General features: G+C 59.9%; 1 protein-coding gene and 1 long non-coding RNA gene across 2 annotated transcripts; one reads left to right on the top strand and one right to left on the bottom strand.

Annotated features, from left to right (window-relative positions):
• Positions 1-2,206: 2,206 nt before the first annotated feature.
• Positions 2,207-10,552, bottom strand: LOC131489328 (uncharacterized). Its single transcript, XR_009250488.1, has 2 exons — positions 10,482-10,552; positions 2,207-2,542 (listed from the first exon to the last, which is right to left on the bottom strand). It is a non-coding gene; the product is annotated as an uncharacterized LOC131489328 (long non-coding RNA).
• A 136-nt stretch (positions 10,553-10,688) lies between these two features.
• On the top strand, positions 10,689-20,036 carry LHX5 (LIM homeobox 5). The gene is made up of 5 exons (XM_058691200.1): positions 10,689-11,229; positions 13,258-13,481; positions 14,195-14,472; positions 15,163-15,328; positions 19,061-20,036. The coding sequence occupies exons 1-5, from the start codon at positions 11,057-11,059 to the stop codon at positions 19,426-19,428; spliced, it is 1,209 nt and encodes a 402-aa protein (XP_058547183.1). The 5' UTR covers positions 10,689-11,056; the 3' UTR covers positions 19,429-20,036.
• Positions 20,037-20,387: the final 351 nt, after the last annotated feature.

Genomic DNA, 20,387 nt, shown 5'->3' on the forward strand with positions numbered 1-20,387 from the left:
ATGAAGAAACACAGACAACGTGCACCTAAACAGACAAGTAGGATAATTCTAGATATTGGTAAAGGGCTACAAAGAAAATTGACAGAGGGGTAGACTAGAGAGTGACCGAGGACAGAGTGCTTAGAGAAGGTGGCCAGGAAAGACTTCTCTGAGGACTTGACGTTTGAGCTGAGACCTAAGGGACAGAAGGGAGCCAGTCTCCTAAGGATCTGAGGGCAGAGGGGCAAGCCAAGTGCAAAAGGTCTGGAGGTGAGAAAACCTAGAAGTATGTGAGGCACAGCAGGGGGGGGCAATGAAGGGGGAGCATGTTACAGAGATGGGCGGGGGCCAATCACAAAGGGCCCCGCAGAACAGGGTGGGAAGTATGGATTTTATTCCAAGTGCGCTGGGGAGCCGTGGGAGGGTTAAAAACAGAAGAATGACAAGATCTGATTTATGATTTTAAAATATAATTTGAGTTATCGTGTAGAGAATAGATTGCAGAGGAGGGCAAAGATAGGAGAAATAGGGAGACCAGTCAGGAGGCTACTTTTATAAAATAGATGAGATGATGGCGGCTTAGACTAGGGTAATAATGGAGAAGAAGATGAGAAGTAGATGGGTTGGAATATATTTTGGAGGCAGAGCTAACTGCATTTGCTGATGGATTGGATACATGGCAGGAGAGAAAGGGGGAGGTAAGGATGACTCTTAGGTGTGACTCCTGTGAGATGGCCCAGGACCCTTTTCACATTCTGCAAATACCCACCTAACCCACATGAATGGAGCCTCCTCCGTCCTCTCCATTCTTATTTCTTGCTTTCAGATTTAGAGTTTAAACCAACTTCCAAATACAGGCCAAGGCCATGATGGCTGGGCAACCCAAAGGGATTGTGGCAGTGTGGCCACTGATATAACCACCAGTATAACCATGAGTGTGATCCCCAGAAAAGCATGGGGTATGAGAGTAAGGACAGGCTCCAGAACCAATGAAACCTAGGTTAGAATCATTGTATAACCATAAGGAACTTCATAAACATCTCTGAGCCTCAATTTCCTCATCTGTAACATGGAGCCATGATAAATATCTACCATTTTTCAGAATCTCAGTGAAGATTAGGAATCAAATGCACATAATGGTCACTCAATAAATGGCTTTTTTTTTTTCATTTCTCCTTTACTCACTCAAGGTCAGGGTTTCTGTCCTGCATTCTTCTAAGAGGCTGAAAGGTATATGATCCAGAAGGATGATGGCTTTTGCCTTAATGAAATATCTCCGGTTGTTTTAACAGTCAGGGTTTGGCAGAATGGGGGTTCGTTACCTCAACCCAAAGATTCAGCCTCCTATTACAAATCACCCCCCGTTTAAAAATTCTGGTTCCCCTGCCTTTAGGGGCAAATTAGCTCTAGAATGCCCAGGTGGGGAGCCAGAGTGAATCTATTCCATTGAATTCACAGGGACCTCTCTCCAGATGTATTGACAATGCTAACAACTGGGCTTAGCTGACACCCCTGTGGTGGGGAGGATTGGAGGGTTCAGAGAAGACCATAAGAAGTGGCCCCAGGGTATCTGGGCTCTCTGGGAAGCAGTGTATCTATGAGATGCCAGAAGGAACGTGTACGGATCTGTGTGCATTAAAAATGGGTGGGCGCTTCTCTTCCAGAGGAAGTATGTGATTTTTTTTCTCCCCTGCCCAAACTTCTTTAGACAAGTACTGCATACAAATTTGAGCAGAGGAATCGATGCTTGGTTATACACCATGCCAGGCATCTAGATAACACAGTGCACATTTAGAAAATGAAACACAAGATTAACCCTTTTGTACCCAAACTTTCGAAAGGAATCATTTCCATCTTGATAATCCTAGAGATCGTTACCTTTTCAGATCTCATCTCAGCCTCAAAGGGTTAAGTCAACTTAATGTCCATGCTGTGACCCTCACAAGCCATCTATTGACTTGTAGGCAAACGTCTTAGTCTGTTCACTTTCACATTTGACTGCCAATCCTCTCCAGCTCTTATATTTTTGAACCCAAAAGTTAAGATGCCAAGGATATGATTTTCCTGAAACTAAGATGTCTAAACCCCTCGCCTCTTCTTTAGAATAAATCCAAAGGCAGATTCATGGCATCCGCTATTGCCCAGTTCTATTGTTTTAAGCATGAGTTTCCACTTCGTTGGGGTTGGCGATACCTACTTGTATCTATTTAAGAGTACACTTAAAATGCACCTTTCTTACATCATTTATTTGGGAAGAAAGGAGAGGACACCGTAGTCAGTTGTTTTGTTCTTTGATATATATACTTGTGTACAGGACGCGGGTGCTAAGGAAAGACAAAGCGGGGGAAACAAACGCAGGAGAGAGCGAAAATCACAGGGTAAAGGGAAGGTGGAAGGAGGGAGTGAAGGAGGAGAGGGCAGGTTACAGGAGCCCGTTTGCCCCCTTGGCGGCGCGGCAGGTTCAGCACCGCGGACAGCTCCCGTCTTTGTCTTGGTCCAAACTCCGGGCCCGCGCTTAGCGAGGTAGCGACCGCCGGTGCACCTGCTGCCTTCTCCACCAAACCTGCTTCGGAGAGAGAGAGGGAGCGTGGAGGAGAGGGAGGGATTTTCCTATCCCCTCCCCGTATCTTCCGAATTCGGCCCTGATGCCATCCCACCATATCACGGCGGCTGATATTAACTTGGCGTCGCCAGGAACCTCGCTTCTGTCTACATGGTGTTGGGGGGTGGGGTGTCTCCGTGGTGAGTTCAAATTGGGTTTGGAATTCGTTTTGCTGTCACTGTCCCAGGTCCTAGACCCCCACATCTGTCCCCAGACAACGCCTAGCCTTTGACTAAAAAAAAAAAAAAAAAAAAAAAAGGCGGCGATGTCGAACGGTTCGCTGATGCGCGTCCCGAGCTGTGGACACACAAGGACGTCCAGACCAGCTGAGCTTGGCCCAAGACCCACAGCATCAAATCCAGGAAAACCACCACTGGGAGACAGGAGCCAGAAAGATGAGAAAGGGTTTCTTCTGATTCAACCTAAGCCTGGCAGAAAGCAATGGATTATGTTGTGTTCAGAAACTATACATCCCACCACACGAAATCAGCCTCGTTTTTCTCCCTTTCGCCAAAGAAAGCATCTAGCTCTGAGTTCAACAAGCATCACCCACAGAGGCTGCTCAAAATACTTTTTTTTTCTGGGCCCTTTCGTAGGATCCAGGATAAAAAGAACGTCTCATGTTCTCCTCTGCCTCAAGCCTTGCTTCCCCGAGGGAGTAGGAGATGCCGTGCATATGAAACTCATTCTCCAAATCTTAACACACACACACACACACACAGAGAGAGAGAGAGAGACAGAATGTAGCCTAGGGTCACTAAAGTTCTGCGCTTTTGCCAAGCTTCAGAGAAGTCGACCAGCCAAGCCACCATTTGTTCTCATAGAATTTGTTCCCCAAGTGGAGCCCTAGGGTGGGGGTATAGACGAGGAAAGTTTAAGAATGAGCCTCCTGCACAAGGAGGACTTCCTTTGGCAGTCCGCAAATATGTTAGGAGGAAAGAAAGCGGACCCTTGCAGATCTGAAGCTTAGGGCCCCCACACCAGCGTCTGGAGCACAGAGATATCACCACAAACCAACCAGCCAGAAGACCCGGAGCCCAGTCCAGCCACTGTAGACGGATTGGTATTCCCCTCCAAAATAAGATGCTTCACCATCCCCTTCAGGGGGGAAAAAACATCCCTGGATTTTTTTTTTTAAACAGCATTCTGTCCCTCCCCTCTTCCTCCCCCCAAGAAACCTGGAGGAGAAAGGCCACCGCGCACCGTTGGGCAGCTCAAAGGAGTTTTAGAGAAAGCGCATCCCCGCTGAGGTCCCCGTGGAGCAGAAGGGCGCTCAGCGGGGTAAACATACTCGCCTTGGGAGGAAGGAGCAGGGGGTCGCTTTCCCTGGGCCCCTCCCCCCTCCCGAGGTCCGACGCCTGGGGCGGGGGGTGGGGGGAGGACGCCCCCCCACCCCGCCCGCTCCAGTGCGTCGTTCAGCCCGGCTGCGGTGTAAACCGCCGCTTTCCGATGCAGATTTCCCTTTTAACACCTTCTAAACAAAGGCTAATGAGGCCACTGCTTTACTCTATCAACACACAATCATTAGCAGCCGAGAAATACACGCGCGCGCGCACGCACACACACAGCGCGAGGCTGCCAAAGTCGGGCGGATTCTAAAGGAACCCATATGAGGCTAACAAAAAGGAGATGGGGTAGGGAGGGGCGGGGAGAGGAGGTGGGATAGAACGGGGAGAGAAGGGCGGGAGGGATGTTATGGAGACCGCGAAAAAGACCAAGAGGAAAGAAAGAGGCAGCAAGATCCGGGCTCAAACGCAGACTCGCTGGTTCAAGGGTACCAGAAAGTGTAGGGGGTCCTAAATCGGAAGGTTAGAGTCCCCAGAAAGCTCTCTCGTTTGTGCTCCAGAGATGGCGTAGGGTTGCAGGCACCTCCTTCCAAACGGCTCCCTCAGTCCCGCAGCTGGTCTCCACCTTCAGATACGCTCAATGGGGCCAGGGAAGCCGTGGCCACAGCAGGATCCCTCAGCGCTGCCGGCCCTCCGACACCACACGGCTGGGGCTGGCCTCCAGGCCTAACCGCCAGGGCGAGGCTGAGGAGGATCCCAGCCGTTCTCGGCTCCGACCGTCGTCTTATCTGGCCGCCCGGGAGATGCGCTTCGGCGGGCAGCCCGCAGCTCAGCACCAAGTGCGAAGGGCAGCGTTTCCCCTCTCTGAACAAAAGCTTCAGTGTTTTCCTCAAGGGTTGGGGGGCTGGCTTGCACCTTTTTTTTCTGTCTTCCTCGGGCCCCCTTCTGGTTCCAGGGAATCAGCCCCAGCCGGTGGCCTCCCAACGAATGGAGCCTGAGTCCCGCCCTGTATCGCAGCGCCCAATCTCGGAATACAGGCTGCAGGAGCTTGCTGGGCAAGTAGAGGCTCCCGAAGGGTGCGTTCCAGGAGAGGGGCTTGCAGGAAGGAGAGAGGGGCCACCATTCCCTGCCCCCACCGCACTACTGTCGGGGTCTCTAAGCTGGCCAGCACTCACAAGCACTCGCACTCGCGCTTTGGGACTGGATCTCCCAGAACCCGAAGCGGTGCTCAGCCGCTGTCCTCCACCTGCTCCCTCCCAGAGTTGCCAGGCCTGCTCCCCAGTGCCTGGTAAGGCTGCAGAACTGACCTGCACCGGCCACCCGACTCTCCACCCCGTGAAGCTGATCACAGTCTTCTGGCCCCGGAGTCCGTCCCAAAGCTACCCAACGTGACAGTGTTGCCCAACCCCTGCTGGCTTGCCCCTCTCGGGCCCCTCAAAGTCCCAAGCAGATACTAGACTGGGGTTGAGTTCAGACTCAAGAGCCACCCTTGCAGGCTCTGGCAAGGGAACTCAGGGGAGGGAGGGGGCTTGAGGAAGAGTGCCATTGTTGAATGGATAGAGGGGAGGGAGGAAGGAAGGAAGGAAGGAAGGAAGGAAGGGAGGAAGGGAGGGAGGGAGGAAGGGAGGAAGGAAGGAAGGAAGGGAGGAAGGGAGGGAGGGAGAAAGGAAGGGAGGGAGGGAGGAAGGGAGGAAGGGAGGAAGGAAGGAAGGGAGGAAGGGAGGGAGGGGGAGGGAGGGAGGAAGGAAGGGAGGAAGGAAGGGAGGGAGGGAGGGAGAAAGGGAGGAAGGGAGGGAGGAAGGAAGGAAACAGAGGGATTCCCTGCCTTTTTGATTAAACGTTCCAGGTCGGGCCTGCCCAGTTAACGAGACCGTTAATTAAGCCATGCGCAATTCAACTGACAGGAAGGCCCCGCACCCCGCAGAGATGTTCTGGAAACCAAGCAGTCCAAGGCAGAGCGTTAGGGGCACACCAGCCTCATCGCCCCTGTCCTCCAGGGTTCCGCCTATGTCCCGGCACTCTTGGCGAGGCCCAGGCCCAGATACTTTCCCTGCCTGGACTCGGGGCTGCCCCCAGGTGGCCACCCCCTGGGGCTCCCGGAAGGTTCGTCCACCCCCACATTCTGCATCCCTGTGCGGATATCCAGGCCTGCGCCGGAGCCCTGACCTACTCATCGCACTCCACCAGCGTCCGCCCGGGCCAGCCAGGGCGCACACGTTCCGGGCGTCCTCGGGCAAACTCGAACTCCCGAGGATAGAGGTTGGAGACCCGGCCGGCCAGCTCGACTCTCTGGGTCTCTCCGGAGCGCCAAACCAGGCGCTCTTCTCAGGCCTCCGGGCGTCAGGGCCCAGCCTCCACGCCCGCTCTTACTCGGGGGCCGATTGCGCGCAGCGGCGGGCAGAGCGAGGCGGCGCGGCGGGACGCTGAGTGTGTGTGCGCGGCGCGGCCTATATTTACACCCCAAACAAAATAATTACACTTTTGTCGGAGGGAGAAAGCCAGTGATTAGGCGCGGGCTCTTTGCGGCAAAACAGTTTCTCAGTGGTACACCAGTATAATTTTTCACGGCTGGCTGAAATCAAAGAGGGGAAGTAATGAATCCGGCGAGCAATTTAAATTTACAATTTGTAACGCCGCCGCCGCCGCGCAGACCCGGCCGAGAGCGCAGCTCTGAGGCGCTCGCTGCGTTTGTTTAATGTTAAAGCCCGCGCCGGCTCTTGGGGGCGGGGTGGGGGGGGGGTGGATGCGGAGAATGCGTTTGGCTGGGGGGGTTGGGGGGAGGTAATGAACGAAGTCGCGAGCGGACCGGCAGCGCCGCCCAAGATGCCGCGCGGAGAAGCCAACGAAGGGCGCACCCCTCGGGTTCCCTCAGAGCGCGCGTCCCCCAAGAAAGCAAGCCGCTCCGGACCACTCAAGGGGAGGGGATGCCTTCGGAGGAGCGAAAGGAGATATTCCGGCCGCCACAAAAGCTCCAGGTTCCTGCTGGCCTGCAGAACCACCCACCCGCCCCACCCCAGGCAGGAGAGCTTCCAGGGAGTTAGGGAGGCGCGACTGAAAATCCTCCTTAGCCTGCGGGGAGGCCAGCTCCAAATTCGCGAAGAGTCCCCATTCCGGCCGCCGCCCCGAGTCCCCGGCTGGAGAAGACAAGGGAGAAGCACCCCAAGCCCCAGCTCAGCGCGCCTCCAAACTCCCACCCCGGGCGGGTGTGTGCCTCGTCGCCGGTAATTAATTACCGAACTCAAGGGGGAATATGCAAACCACATATTACTAACTCTACAGGGCTTAAGTGATTGGAAACAGATTATTATCTTGTTTGTCTTTTGTCTGTTTTACTTATCCCGCCGCCGTCTGTCGAGTTGTAATGTTGATACTCTTTAGTCTAGGAGGAAGATTTTTATATAGTAAATTCCATCAACATCTTGTATAAGTGACACTGCGTCTCCATGCATTACCCTGTTAAGACACAAGCGGTTTATTAGTTACATATAGGAGCGGATTTCGCTGCCTGGTCGCCATCTGTTAGCGCTGTTAGGGCGGGATAATTCGTCTAATAGTTGGTCTGCCGGCGTTTTTCGGATGCTGTGCGCCCTGGAAGGTGGAAGGCTGGTAAAGGCCAAGCAGGCTTTCCTGCGGTGGGGCTGGGGCATGGAGGTTCTGGACTGGGGCTGGGCTGGGCTGAGGCCCCCAGGGTGACTTCAGGGGGGCTCTGTCCTGCACGGGATGGGTAAACCCAGCTACAGGAGGCAGAGGCCAGAGCAGGGCTTCTGGAAGCAGAGCTCTCGGCCCCTCGCGACTCACCAAATCCAGGCTCCGGAAGACTCAGAACTGCTCTCTGAGACCGTCCCCGATTCCTGCTACCTCCCCAGCCTGGTATCACAGCCGCTGGGGCCTGGCTGTGCACTGGCATTTAAGCACATCCAGGAGGTGAGGGCAGGTGGATCTGTCCCAGATGGAACCCGGCACACAGCACCCAGCAGCCGGCAGGGTTGGCAAAGCCAGGGCTGGGAAGACACAGTAACCTGGCTCCCAAGGACCCAGTCGGGCGGCGGGGGGGGGGGGGGGGCGTTGGAGGACAGTGAGTTTGGGGTGCTTAGACCAGAACAGGGCAGAAGGCTGTCAGATGGGGCTTTTAATGACTGTATGTGAGTCTCCCAGCACCCCAAGAGCTGTGCGGTGCGCGATGAGAATTGTTCACTGAAGCATTGAGCACGGTGCTGGATTTGGACGCCCAGCAGAGAAGAAGGGGGGAGAAGATAAAAACGGAGTGAAATCGAGAAAGTGATGGAGAAACAGAGATGAAGGGAAACAGAAAGAGAACAGAGGCTGAACATAAGAAAGAAAAGGAGACAGAAAGGAAAGCAGATGTGCAGAGAACGCGGGAGAGAGAAACCCCAGCGAAACAAAGGCGGGGTAGGCAACCCAGTTGGCCTCCACTCCCAGCCTGGCGCCTCTCTCCTCCTGCGTTCTCGGTCCTCCCGGACCCTGCCCCGCTGGAGGCTGGGGCCCCTCATGCCCCGGGAGGGCAAAGCCAGGCTGCCAGAAACTGTGGTTTTCGTTCGGGGCTCTGGGAGCTCTCCCAGCTGGGCCTAGGGGACCGGGTGAGCACTGGCCCACTTGCTCCTGGCCGAGCCCGGCTCTAACCAGCCACGCTGCTACCTCGTGTGGACACCTGTCCCTGGGCAAGCCAGAGGCTGGAGTGACAGCACCATCAGGCAAAAGCTACCCGATGTGGGGACTTCTTTTCAGAGACCCAGCTGTGGGTCAGGGTCCCACCTGGCGACCAGCATCTGTCAATCTCCTGTCCCCAGCCAGATCGCCTCCCCTAGAGACTGGGGGACAGCGCTAAGCCTAGACAGGAACAGAGAGAGAAGTAAGCATCTCTGTGCCTCCACCAAATGCCCCAACACGGGCATCCAGAAATCCTGCCCCCATCAAATCCACAAAGGTAATACGAGCAGCACACACACAACAGGGCCCCCAAAGCCTACAGGAGTCACATAAACAAAAACAGGCCACACACACACACACACACACACACACACAGTGACTGGCATACAAGCACAGACCCACAAAATTCTGCGCGCACAACCTAGCTCAGACACACACACGGTGTCTCAGGCACGCACACGCTCACCCACGCACAAACACACACCTCCAGGTTTTTTTAAGTCCACTTACATGTCAATGTTAGCGCACACACACGATAATATTATCCACATGCACACTCACACGTGCAAACACCCTCCCGCTTGAGTGTCTGAAAGTAAGCCTACACACACACGCACACCCCGACAGAAACAAGACCACACAGACTAAAACACAGCGCAGAACTATTAACAAATGCAAACACACAGATTTGCACCAAAAAAGACACATGCCCAAATATATTCACGTGATTAATGGCTAACTATAAATAGAGGCAAAAATGCAATTCTCAAACAGCAAACAGACACTAACAAACTCCGCAGATGCGCCAAACACACGTTCGCAGCCAAGTCTTGGCACAAACACACTTCTCTGGCCCCAGCCCAGGGCCTACCTACCCGGTCGGCCAATGGCGACTTTCGGCGAGCAGGGCGGAAAAAAAATCCTGCGGAGGCTTCCCGGCCTTGGTGAGTCGGGTCGCCAGGTCGGCCCCTTGGGAAAGGTGGCCGGGCCTCTCCCTCCACCCCCCAGACCCACCCCTCCCTCTTCACACACACACACACCTGCAAGCGCCCCCCGCCCCCCCCCACGCCCCAGACCCTCGGCTCCCCGCCGAGCCGCTCTTCCTTCGCTCGACTTTGGACGGAACTTGTACACACAGCCCGTACGCGCCGCCAAGTACAAGCAGCGCCCACACAACCTCTAGCGTTCCGCCCCCACCCCTCGAAAGCGTGACCCACTCACCACGGTGCCCCGACTGGCTGAGCCGGGATCTGGAAGGTGCATGGAGGAGAGAAGAGACGTGGTGAACGCCACCTCTGAGCTGGCTTCAGAAAGACCCGTCCGCCCTGGGTCGTCTGCTCCCCACCTCTCCCCCAGAGTCCCGTGGGCGGCGCGCTCAGGCCTGAAACGCCAGGGTCTCGGACCAGGCCAGATGACCCACTCCCCCTCCCCCCCGCCCCGCTCCACCTAGGTTTGGGGCCTGCGCGGGGAAAGATACCCAAACGGCGCGGCGCGGCTGGCGCTCCCGCTTGCTCTCTCGCTCTCACGTTCGCGCTCTCTCTCTCTCTCTCGCTCGCTCTCTCTCTCTCTCTCTCTCGGTCTCTCGGCCCATGAGAAAGGCCGGGCTGGGCCCCAGCTCCGTGTGTGACAAAAGAAGCCGCCCGGCTCGGGGAGCCCCGTGAACCGCGCTGTCGCAGCTCCAGGGCGCAGACCCCAGGGACTCCAGGACGAGGGAGTCCAATCTGGGCGTGCTGGACTGGGAACGAGGAGGGGTGGACGCAGAGCGCGCTCCGGGCCTCGGGCAACTTCTGCAAGTTCCGGGGATGGCGAATGGGGCAGGGGTCCCTCTCCCGCCAGGCCTTGGAATCCTGGCCCCCAAATATTTATGAGAAGACAGAGGAAGGGAGATGCAGTTTTGAGATCGCGCGGCCCGCGCCCCCAGCCCCAAACTGGAAGGTAATACTTACTTAGCCTCCGAACCAGGTACAAGCTAATACTCAACAATACTGATGCCTTGTTTTTTTTGCTCTGTCCGGACCGCAACGCTGTAGCCAATTTAGATATGCTATAAATTTAAGAGGTTGCCATGGCCACCGCGCGCCCATTGGCCGCCGGGCCCCCTACGTGCCGCGCCACGTCACCAAATCTGAATAAGGATGCGCGAATTAGGCGGCGGCCAGACAAAGATGAGGATCGGGACCGCTTGAAAGTGGGGGAAAGTGCCGGCGCCTCCGCCACCGGGGAAAGCCGCTCCGCAGCGCCGAGGCCATTCGCCACCCAAGACACCTGGGGGAGCCGGGAGCCAGCGCTGGGGCGCGCGGCCCGGGGCATGAGGCTGTGAAGGCCACCCCTCCCCACCCCACCCCCGGCAGCCCAGCGCCAGGCCAGCGATCATCCAAGGACTTGACCGGCTGAGTCTTGGTCCGGACCGGACTCGCCCGGCGGCGGCCGAGATAAGAGGCGGAGCGCAGCAGCGGGGCCCGGGGGCCCGAGGGCCGGGGGCCCAAAGGGAGGGCAGGGCGGCCCGAGCCGCCGGGGCGCTATGATGGTGCACTGTGCCGGCTGCGAACGGCCCATCCTCGACCGCTTTCTGCTGAACGTGCTGGACCGCGCGTGGCACATCAAATGCGTTCAGTGCTGCGAGTGCAAGACCAACCTCTCGGAGAAGTGCTTCTCGCGCGAGGGCAAGCTCTACTGCAAAAATGACTTCTTCAGGTAAGAGGCCGCGCCGCCCTGCTGCCTGCGCGCCCGCCCTGCGCGCGCTCCTCTGGGGCGCCCGGGCAGGGGGACACCGCCAAAGCAGCCTCCTTGGGCTCCCAACCTTAAACGGGAAGCGGGGCAGCTCACTGCTCTCCTCCTGCCCTTGGTCCGGGAAGGCGCCCGAGCCCGGGCGGAGTCAGAAGAACGCTGCTTCGCTGTCTCTAGTTCGCTCCTCCAGCCCGGCCTGGAGCCGCGGTGGGGCGGGGCGGAGAAGCCCTGAGAAACTTGCTCGCCACCCATCTCTGCCCCTTCCCGGCAGCTGCGACCCCAGGGTGGAAGTTCAGGCCCGGTTCTGAGAGAGGAAGAATTTTTGCCTAAGTTAGGGACTGCTGGAGGCTTCTCCCGGCCGGCAGAGTGCGGGAGCCCAGGGGCTGACCTCCCGCGGGCCAGGGCCCCAGAGCCCTCCTGGACAAGCCGAAACTTCCCAACTCCGAGGGGACTCAGTCAGGAAGATCTCCTCTGATGACGGAGGGAGGGAATCTTCTCCTCCTTGCCCCCACCCCACCCCCAACTCCTTAAACATTTTCTCCCGCGTTGAAATGTCCAAACGAAATCGAAGCTGAGAATCAGGACCTCCAGGGTCCAGTCTGCGATGTGTCACCTCCCTTTGCCACCCACGGATCACTTTTCTGGGCCTCAGTTTCCCCAGCTGGGAAATGCCAGGGGATGACCTGAAAGGCTGTGGGGTTTTCGGCAGCTCAGCCCTGCCTGCTTCCGCCAGGCGCCCAGAGCCGGCTTTGTGCGTGCGAATTCCCGGGCACCAAGGGAAGGGGGGCGTGATTAACGCCGCGGAGAAAGGCTGTTCTCCGGCCCCAGCAGCCAGGCACCAGGGAATTTGAACGGGAGAAAATGTCAGCCTCGGCTTTACACGTGTAAACTCCCTGGCTCCGGAGGCCTGAGGCCCCTAATGTGGTGCTGCTTTGCAAAGTGCCTAATGATTTTTGATAAGGTGCATATGGCCAATTACGCTGCCGGATAAGGCCAAAAGTGACTTATGGCTTCTAATGCCCTCACTACATCAACGTCACCCAAATTCGCCCTGTTTAGAGACATGGGTATGAGTCGATGGGGGGCCCCAAAGTCCTGGGTCCTCACTCTTCCCCTCGACCCACACCTCCCCCCTCCCAGTGCTGGCCTGCACCACCCATTTTGGGGGGAGGCTGGCCTTCTCCAAGCGCTCAAGGAAGAAAGAAAAGGATTTAGATCAGGAACGCGGGAAAGGGGGGATTTGAGAGATCCTGTGTACTGGCCATGCAGGTTGAGGATTGCCTTCTGGTTACATTCTCCCAGTTCCTGCCAGGGCCAGAGATTGGGGACAGGGAGGGGCGGGGGAGACCCGATCCCTGCTTTCCGGAGACCATCGCTCTGAGGCCCTGCTGTCCACAGGCTCCCAACTAGCTCCAGCGGGTCCCAGAGTGGTCCCGGACTGGAAGGCCTCCAGCGCCGGTGGCACTGGGAGTCAGCTAAAGGTCCCTTCCTCCTTGCTCGGGTCCAGCTCCGAAGAGCTCCCCACCCCGTTGATAGGACCTGCCATCCGGGCCCGTCTGGCCTTACCCGGGCCCCAGCAGGCTGCAAAAGCATCCAGGAGGCAAAGGAAGGGGTGGTCCAAACCTGGCTTGCCGGGCTTAAAATGCCTCCTAACTTGGAGATCCAAGTTTGCCTCAGGAGAGGAGCCAGGGCGGATCTGGCAGGGACGGGGCTGGCATCTCGGGGTGCTCTGGCCTGTGTTTGGCTCAAGGCTCCAAGCTGTGTGTGGATAAACCTGAACAAGGCACGCGACAGTCGCAGCCCCAAGCACAGCCCGGGACATTTGTCTCATCTCTCTTGCGCTAGTCGGACAGCATAGGATTGGGGTCTCGTTTGACAGATGTGGACGGGGCGGGGGGGCTTCTGAGAAGCTAGGGCGCGTGGGAAGAGGTCAGGGGCTCGAGGGAATGGGACGCCGGGCTGCTCCGAGGTGACAGGCCACGTTGCGTTCCGCAGGCGCTTTGGCACTAAGTGTGCAGGCTGTGCGCAAGGCATCTCGCCCAGCGACCTGGTGCGCAAGGCCCGCGGCAAAGTGTTCCATCTCAACTGCTTCACCTGCATGGTGTGCAACAAGCAGCTGTCCACGGGCGAGGAGCTCTACGTCATTGACGAGAACAAGTTCGTGTGCAAGGATGACTACCTGAGCTCCTCCAGCCTCAAGGAGGGCAGCCTCAACTCAGGTAGGAGCCCTCCCCCCCTGCCCAGCCGGGGGCCCTGAGACCCTGCGGCGCGGCCAGCCCGGCCCTCTCTACTTTGCACCCCACCCCCCGCCACCCCCCCCCCCACACCCCCGTGTGCGTTCTGTGCCAGGCTCGGCGCTCTCCGCTCCCACCAGGCATTTCTGGGGCAAATGGAAGGGGCGGGGAAGGGGGACAGCATCTGGAGTCTGTCCCCCCCCCCCATACGGACTCCCGGCTCTTTCCCGCTCTCCTTCCCTGGAGGGACCTTTTCCGAGCTGCCCTCCTCCCCCGGTTTGGAACCACACGACTCCCCCCACTTTCCGAATCTTTTCAGCTCCTGGTAACTTCAGGCCGCTCTGGGAGGACGGTCAGTGGGGTCTGGAGGAAGGAGAGAGGGGAGAAGGCGTCTGTGGCCTCCTCCCGGTCCCCTCTCCGCGAAGGCCAGGCTCCCCCAGAGGGCGTGGCTGCCCCTCACCCAGGCCATAGCCGAAAAGTGCTGGAGAGGGCTGGAGAAGGGTCTCTCCTAAGGCCGGGCCCCGCCTGGAGGGAGTGGGCGGGCGCCGGGCCCCTGGGGGAGGGGCTGTCGCAAGGCTTGGGGAGGAACCCGGCGCGGGTAGCGCGCGCCGGGGTCGGCGGGAACCCGCTACCCGGTTGCAGAGACCTTGGGCCGCCGCTGACGCCGGGGTCCTCTTCCCGCTCTGTGCGCCCCGCAGTGTCATCCTGTACGGACCGCAGTTTGTCCCCGGACCTCCAGGACCCTCTCCAGGACGACCCCAAGGAGACGGACAACTCGACGTCGTCGGACAAGGAGACGGCCAACAACGAGAACGAGGAGCAGAACTCGGGCACGAAGCGGCGCGGCCCGCGCACCACCATCAAAGCCAAGCAGCTGGAGACGCTCAAGGCTGCCTTTGCCGCCACGCCCAAGCCCACACGCCACATCCGCGAACAGTTGGCGCAGGAGACCGGCCTCAACATGCGCGTCATCCAGGTGCGGCTGGGCCCGGGTCGCCCTTTCCCAGCCCAGATGAGCCCCGGAGCCAGGAGGCCCACGGGAGCCTCCCACCCAGCCTCCTTAGCCAAGAGTGCACCGAGCTGGGGTCTGCCGAAGGGCAGACTCTGTGCCCGAGGTCAGGGCCGGCTGGTCAAACTCCTAACCGAAAGATTCTGCAAAGCCCCGCTGACCTCCTGACGGCGCAATCTTGGGCGGGTCACTTCACCCCTCGGAATCCCGCCCCCTCCCCGTTCAAGGAGTTTTAAGCCTCGCTGGGGTACCCCCTCCCTTCCTCTCCTATTTCGGAGCGGAGAAGAAGGCAAGGTTCTCCACGTGCCCTCTCCCTGCGCCGGTGCGCGGGCGGACGGACAAACGGCCAGAGCCCGGCTGGGGAGCCGAGGGGCCGGGACCAGGGCCGTGCAGGGCGGGAGGCCTTTATAAAGCCGTCAGGCCGGGGGCGGGCCGAGGACCAGGAAGCCCAGGTCTTTATGAGTCGCCCCACGGGTCCGCGAAATCCTTCACCCTTGGCTGGTTCCTCGAAGCCCCTCTCCACCTCTCCTGGCCTAATCCGCTCGCCCCCGCCCCTGGGCAGTCTTGGTGAGGAGGCTATAGAACCCAGAAGGAGCGGCCTGGGCAGGAAGGAGAGGGCACCCCGGATCGGAGCTCACAATCCCTGCTCTGTCCCAGGTGTGGTTCCAGAACCGACGGTCCAAAGAACGCAGGATGAAACAACTGAGCGCGCTGGGCGCCCGGAGACACGCCTTCTTCCGGAGTCCGCGGCGCATGCGTCCACTGGGCGGCCGCTTGGACGAGTCTGAGATGTTGGGGTCCACTCCGTACACCTACTACGGAGGTAAGGGCCCCCCCCCCACCTCGGAGCGCGCTGCCCTACACCCAGGCCCTTGCCGTTCTGGGGGTTGAGGACGCAGGTCCGGATCCCGGGCGCCGTTGGCCGCCAGGGACGCTCTCCCTCCTTTCTACTCACGCGGGACGTACATACACAATCACGAACACACCTTAACAGATGCACAGCAACGTAGGCGTGTGCACTCTCCTACTCCTGGACCCCAAATCAGACACCCATACAGCTACACACACAGATGAACACCCACGCACCCACGCACCCACGCAGGACTCATGGGTACACTCCCTTGCACACACACTGGAGTTCAGAGACCTCGTGGACACAAATCTAGACACATGATCCCACACAACACACAGGTGGGTGCCACTCCCCAGTTACATTCAATGACAAATATACCCAAAGAAACGCACAGGCTCACACACTCCCAAGCGTCATGCCAAGGCGAGCGCTGGCAAATCCACCTGCCCCCTGCGCCAGCCGGACACACAGCCTTCGTGCTGCCCTTGCCCCGTGGCCTGGTGTCCCTGGCCCCAGCGGGAACACAGGCACTGGAGGGCAGTGCGGGCGGTAGGGATGGAGGGGTCGGGATCCATCCATGGCTGTGCTGTGCGCCCTGGGCGTCTGGAACTGTCCACCAGGATGCCGGCCGGGCGCTCTGGGCAGGACTCCCGCGCGCTCTCCAGCTCCAGGCACGCCAGTGGTCATTAGGGTTGGAGTTACTAGATAGAATTGGACGAACCCGGTTCCCCACTCCGGGTCTTTGGAGCTGCAGGGGGCCAGGAGCTGGACTCTGCAGACAGAATTCTGCTGTTGCTGTTACCGGGTTCAAGGCCTGGGTGAACTCTCCTCCTGGTCACCCCTTTTCTTCCTTCCCTCCTCTTCTCCTTCCTCCCTAGTCTCCTCACCACCACCACCACCCTTCCATTTCCTTGGCATTTGCCTGGCGACCCATTCCAACCCCCCACTGCCCTCCCAACTCCCTCACCAAGGTTTTCTGAGACCCCGAGCGTGCTAGGGAATCCACTCCGGGTCCTGCGCTTCCCCAACCTTTGGGCTCAAGGAAAACACCTCCCGCTTCTGTTTGTTTCTGAGCCTCTGAATTTGGAGAGCCCCCAGGAGTGCCTATGCCTCAGACACATCTCTGCTGAGTTGCTCAGTGCCACAGGCCTGTGGGGGGCTGGTGTCCCGGATTGGGGAGAGGTGACTTTTCTTAGAAACGTGGGTTTGGAGGCAATGCCGAGGCCCGCGGGTGGGCGCCTGGCACGCGGGCCGACCCAGGAAGGAAGGCTTCCGCACATTGTGCGTCTAGGAGGTTAGATCTCACCTCCGGCCAGGGCCGCCAGAAATTGTGGGCATATGGGGCCGCTGTGTTCTGGGGAGAGACTCTGCGGTGGCAGGGCCCTGACTGGGGGGCTGCAGACGCCCAGGACGGCTCGGATGGTGGACGTGTCCCGGGGTCTTCAGTCACCAACTCTCTCTACCTATCTTTGCGTCCTTCGGCTCACGATCTCCGCCAGGCGCGGGGAGATGGTGGGGCGGCGCCGTCCGGAATTTCTCCCCGCCTGGGTAATTAAGCGAGGTCTCCCCGAGGACTCGTGTGCCCCCACCGGTCCCGCTGCCTCCTCTCCCCGCGCGTCTGCTGGATGGGGCGGGGGCCTGGACACGCGGGCCCCTCTTTCTCCAGGAATGGGGGGCAGGACCCCCGCCCCCCCAGCCCCAGGGAGGCAGCCCCGCCTAATCCGCGCTGGGAGATCCCGGCGGCGGCGGCCGGCAGCGGGCGAGAAAGGGGCTGGGCGGCGGGGCCGGCGGCTCCCCGTGGGAGCGCGGACAAAGCCCCAGCTGCGGCTTTTGTGCCCTTTTCAGACGGCGTTTGTTCCAATTACCTCCGGCCCGGCCGCCATATGGGCGGAGGCGGCGCGCTGCGCGCGGGGGCCGCGGCCCTGGCTGGCTTGCCGGCTCGCCCCGAGCCGCGGCCGGCCCCCATCCCCGTCCCTCAGGGGCCCCAAATTCGCCGCTTCCAACCTTTCTCTTCGCTTTCGGGGAGAATGGAACGAGTGGTTTTTAAAGAGTTAATTGGCCAACGCTTTAGCTGTTGCCGAAACCGTCGACAAGCCGCGCGCCTCCGGGCACCCCCCCCCCCCAATTTGGACTGATTTCGGGGTTTGGAGAGGGAAGGGAGCCGGCGGCAGGGGACGTCCCGAATTCGCCCCGGCGACGGAGACCCCCCAAGACGGAGTGCGAGGGTGGGGGGGCGTGCAGAGGAAACCCCGGCTTGGGGGCGCGCTGGTTTTCCCGCCGCAGAAAGCGGGTTATTGTCACCGGCGGCCGCTACAAGGTGCTCCTTCCGTGGGGTCCCACACTTCAAACCTTCACGGGCGGAGGAGGGGAGGAGGCTGCCTGGAAAGACCCAAGCGAAGGGGTTCTGGAAGGAGGTGAGAGAGGTGATGCGGAAACAATTTTCTTGAGAACCAGGGGGGCTTGTCACCAGGAGCCCCTGCGCCCCCTGGTTTTGGGGGGGAAATGCGATGTGTGCATTTTTCTGGAGAAAGCCCATAGCTATCACCAGATTCTCAGAAGCACTCAGTGTCCCCAAATGTTTCCGAAGCTGGGTGTCCTGGCAAACCGCCCCCCCCCCCGGGTGAGACTGAAGGCCCCAGCCTTCCCGCTGAAGTACCCACGAAGCGTTGGACGTGACCAGGCGAATACCCTCCCTCCTTCAAGTTCCGGCTTCTAGTGAGGCCGGCACAAATGGTGGGACCCCCACATTCACCCGGAAGGTCCAAGGGCTGTGTTTGAGGGGGCGAAGGACCGGCCAGGGCCGTGGGGTTCCGGGGGCTGTCAGAGTTCTGGTTGCCAGGTCCCCAGGCCAACTCCTCAGCCCTGCTCTGCTGCTCAGGCAGGGGGCAGGGGACCAGGTCCGGCTTCTTCCCCCCCCCCCCCCCCCAGGTCGCCAGCCCCTCTCAACCATTTGGTGCTCTGGTCTCTGGCCACCCCAGCATCCCCCACCCAGCTCTTCTCCGGTCTCTCTGACTCATCTGCCCGGTCTGTGGGCACCTCTGTCTCTCCTGGCCTCCCCCCCTCCCTGGCTCTCAATGGGTTTTTCACGGTGTATCTCTAACCAACGGTCCATCTCATCCCTTTCTCTGTGCTTATCCTAGGCGATCGCCCTGGTCTCTGTCTCTGCCTTGGGCTTGGTGCCTCTGGGTCTCTTTTCCGACCTGAGTCTGGGGACTCCCTCCTGGGTCTCCTCTTCGCCCCCCTGCCACACTGTTCACTGCCCATCTCCCAGTGACCCTGTCTCTGGCTATTTCCGTGTCTCCGGCTCTCGGTGGATCTCCCCACTTCAAAGGAACCGACTCGGATGGTTCACTGACTCTGTGTCCACTGTTCTGTCTCTGTCGGGGAACCTCTGACTTTGAAGTCACGATATTTTTCTGTCTGTGCTTCTGGCTCTGGTCCTTGTGTCTCTCAGCCTGGGTCTCTGGGCCTTCGGGCTTGTCCTGGGTGTGGGAGGGGGGGGGGCGGAGGGAGGTGTCTGTGTCCTCGTCTGCCGGCGCCCTCTCCCTTGGTCTCCTCAGGCCTCCCCGCGGGGCTCGCCAACCTGAGTCGGTGTGCGCCCCCCCCCTCCCCCCGCGTCCGTCCGTCCGTCCGTCCGTCCGCGTTCCTCCCGGCCCGGCCGCCTCTGACCTGTCCCTGTCTCCTCCCCGCCCCCTCCCGCAGACTACCAAGGCGACTACTACGCGCCCGGAGGCAACTACGACTTCTTCGCGCACGGCCCGCCGTCGCAGGCGCAGTCCCCGGCCGACTCGAGCTTCCTGGCGGCGTCGGGGCCCGGCTCGACGCCGCTGGGCGCGCTGGAGCCGCCGCTCGCCGGCCCGCACGCCGCCGACAACCCCAGGTTCACCGACATGATCTCGCACCCGGACACGCCGAGCCCCGAGCCGGGCCTGCCCGGCGCGCTGCACCCCCTGCCCGGCGAGGTGTTCAGCGGCGGGCCCAGCCCGCCCTTCCCCATGAGCGGCGCCAGCGGCTACAGCGGACCCCTGTCGCATCCCAACCCCGAGCTCAACGAGGCCGCCGTGTGGTAAGGCCGCGGGGCCGGGCCGCCCCCGGACGCAGCCGCCCGAACCGCCACGCCGCCCTCAGGGGTTCCCTCTCGCGTCCGCGCGCAGCGGCAGCTGCTCCTCGGCGGGGCGCGCGGGGGCGCCCCGGTGTCCACCCCGCGGGGCCGTCCCGGCGGCGCGAGCGGTGCTCGGGACCAAAGTCAATCCTGCGGAGGGTCGAGAGATTTCGAGCAACGCCCTAGACTTCCCCCGACCCCCGCCACCACCGCCTCTTCGGACCGAGAGAGGGTTGAGGCCCAGCGGCGAGGCTGACGTTCCCCCCTCTCCGCCATCCGAGTGGCATTTGGTAACCTTATTTCTCACTCTGCTTCCCCCCGTCTTTAAAACAAGAGGATCAGAAAAAGAGAGAGATGGAAGGGAGGGCGAGGGAAGGGAGCAAAATGAGGAAGAGAGAAGGTGGAGAGAGAGCGCGAGAGAGGAGCGCGCTCGAGGGGTGGGGGGGTGTCGCCGGGAGGACGAAGGATCCGCCTGCGCGTGGGCGCCCCCTGGTGGCCAAACTGGAGGATCAAGGTCAGCTTTCTAGGAAGGGGGCGGTCCGGACCTCTAGGCCCCGGGCCGGGCACACCCCCCCATCCCCCCCCCACCCCCGCTGCACCCCCCCCACTGTCTCTCCACTCTTCCTTCCTTGGACATTTATTGTGAGCCCGGGGGTCCAGGCCAGACTGGAACATTCGCCCACCCTGCTCTCCCCGCCCTGGCAAGGGCAAGGCGCCAAGATCTCCGGGCTCCGGCCCACAGACCACCCTCCCTGCCTGGGGCCTGGAGGCTGGGTCGTCAGGATGTACAGTATTATACTTTTTTGGAAGTCGAACGCTTCTAGTTTCCTTATTTTGTATAAAGAAGAAACAAATAAAGTATGTTTTTGTGTTTACTGTTTATTTATTGTACTCTAGTTATCCGGGGTTGGACATTTTTATATTTTT

The sequence above is a fragment of the Neofelis nebulosa genome, chromosome 11 (genome assembly GCF_028018385.1).
Source record: "Neofelis nebulosa isolate mNeoNeb1 chromosome 11, mNeoNeb1.pri, whole genome shotgun sequence".
Lineage (NCBI taxonomy): Eukaryota > Metazoa > Chordata > Mammalia > Carnivora > Felidae > Neofelis > Neofelis nebulosa.

Bases quoted from the DNA above. Each gene is read 5' to 3' on its own strand.
- LHX5 (XM_058691200.1), top strand. From the start codon at position 11,057: ATGATGGTGCACTGTGCCGGCTGCGAACGGCCCATCCTCGACCGCTTT. The intron at 14,473-15,162 runs GTGCGGCTGGGC...GCTCTGTCCCAG, and splicing joins TCAACATGCGCGTCATCCAG to GTGTGGTTCCAGAACCGACG. The intron at 15,329-19,060 runs GTAAGGGCCCCC...CCCCTCCCGCAG, and splicing joins TCCGTACACCTACTACGGAG to ACTACCAAGGCGACTACTAC.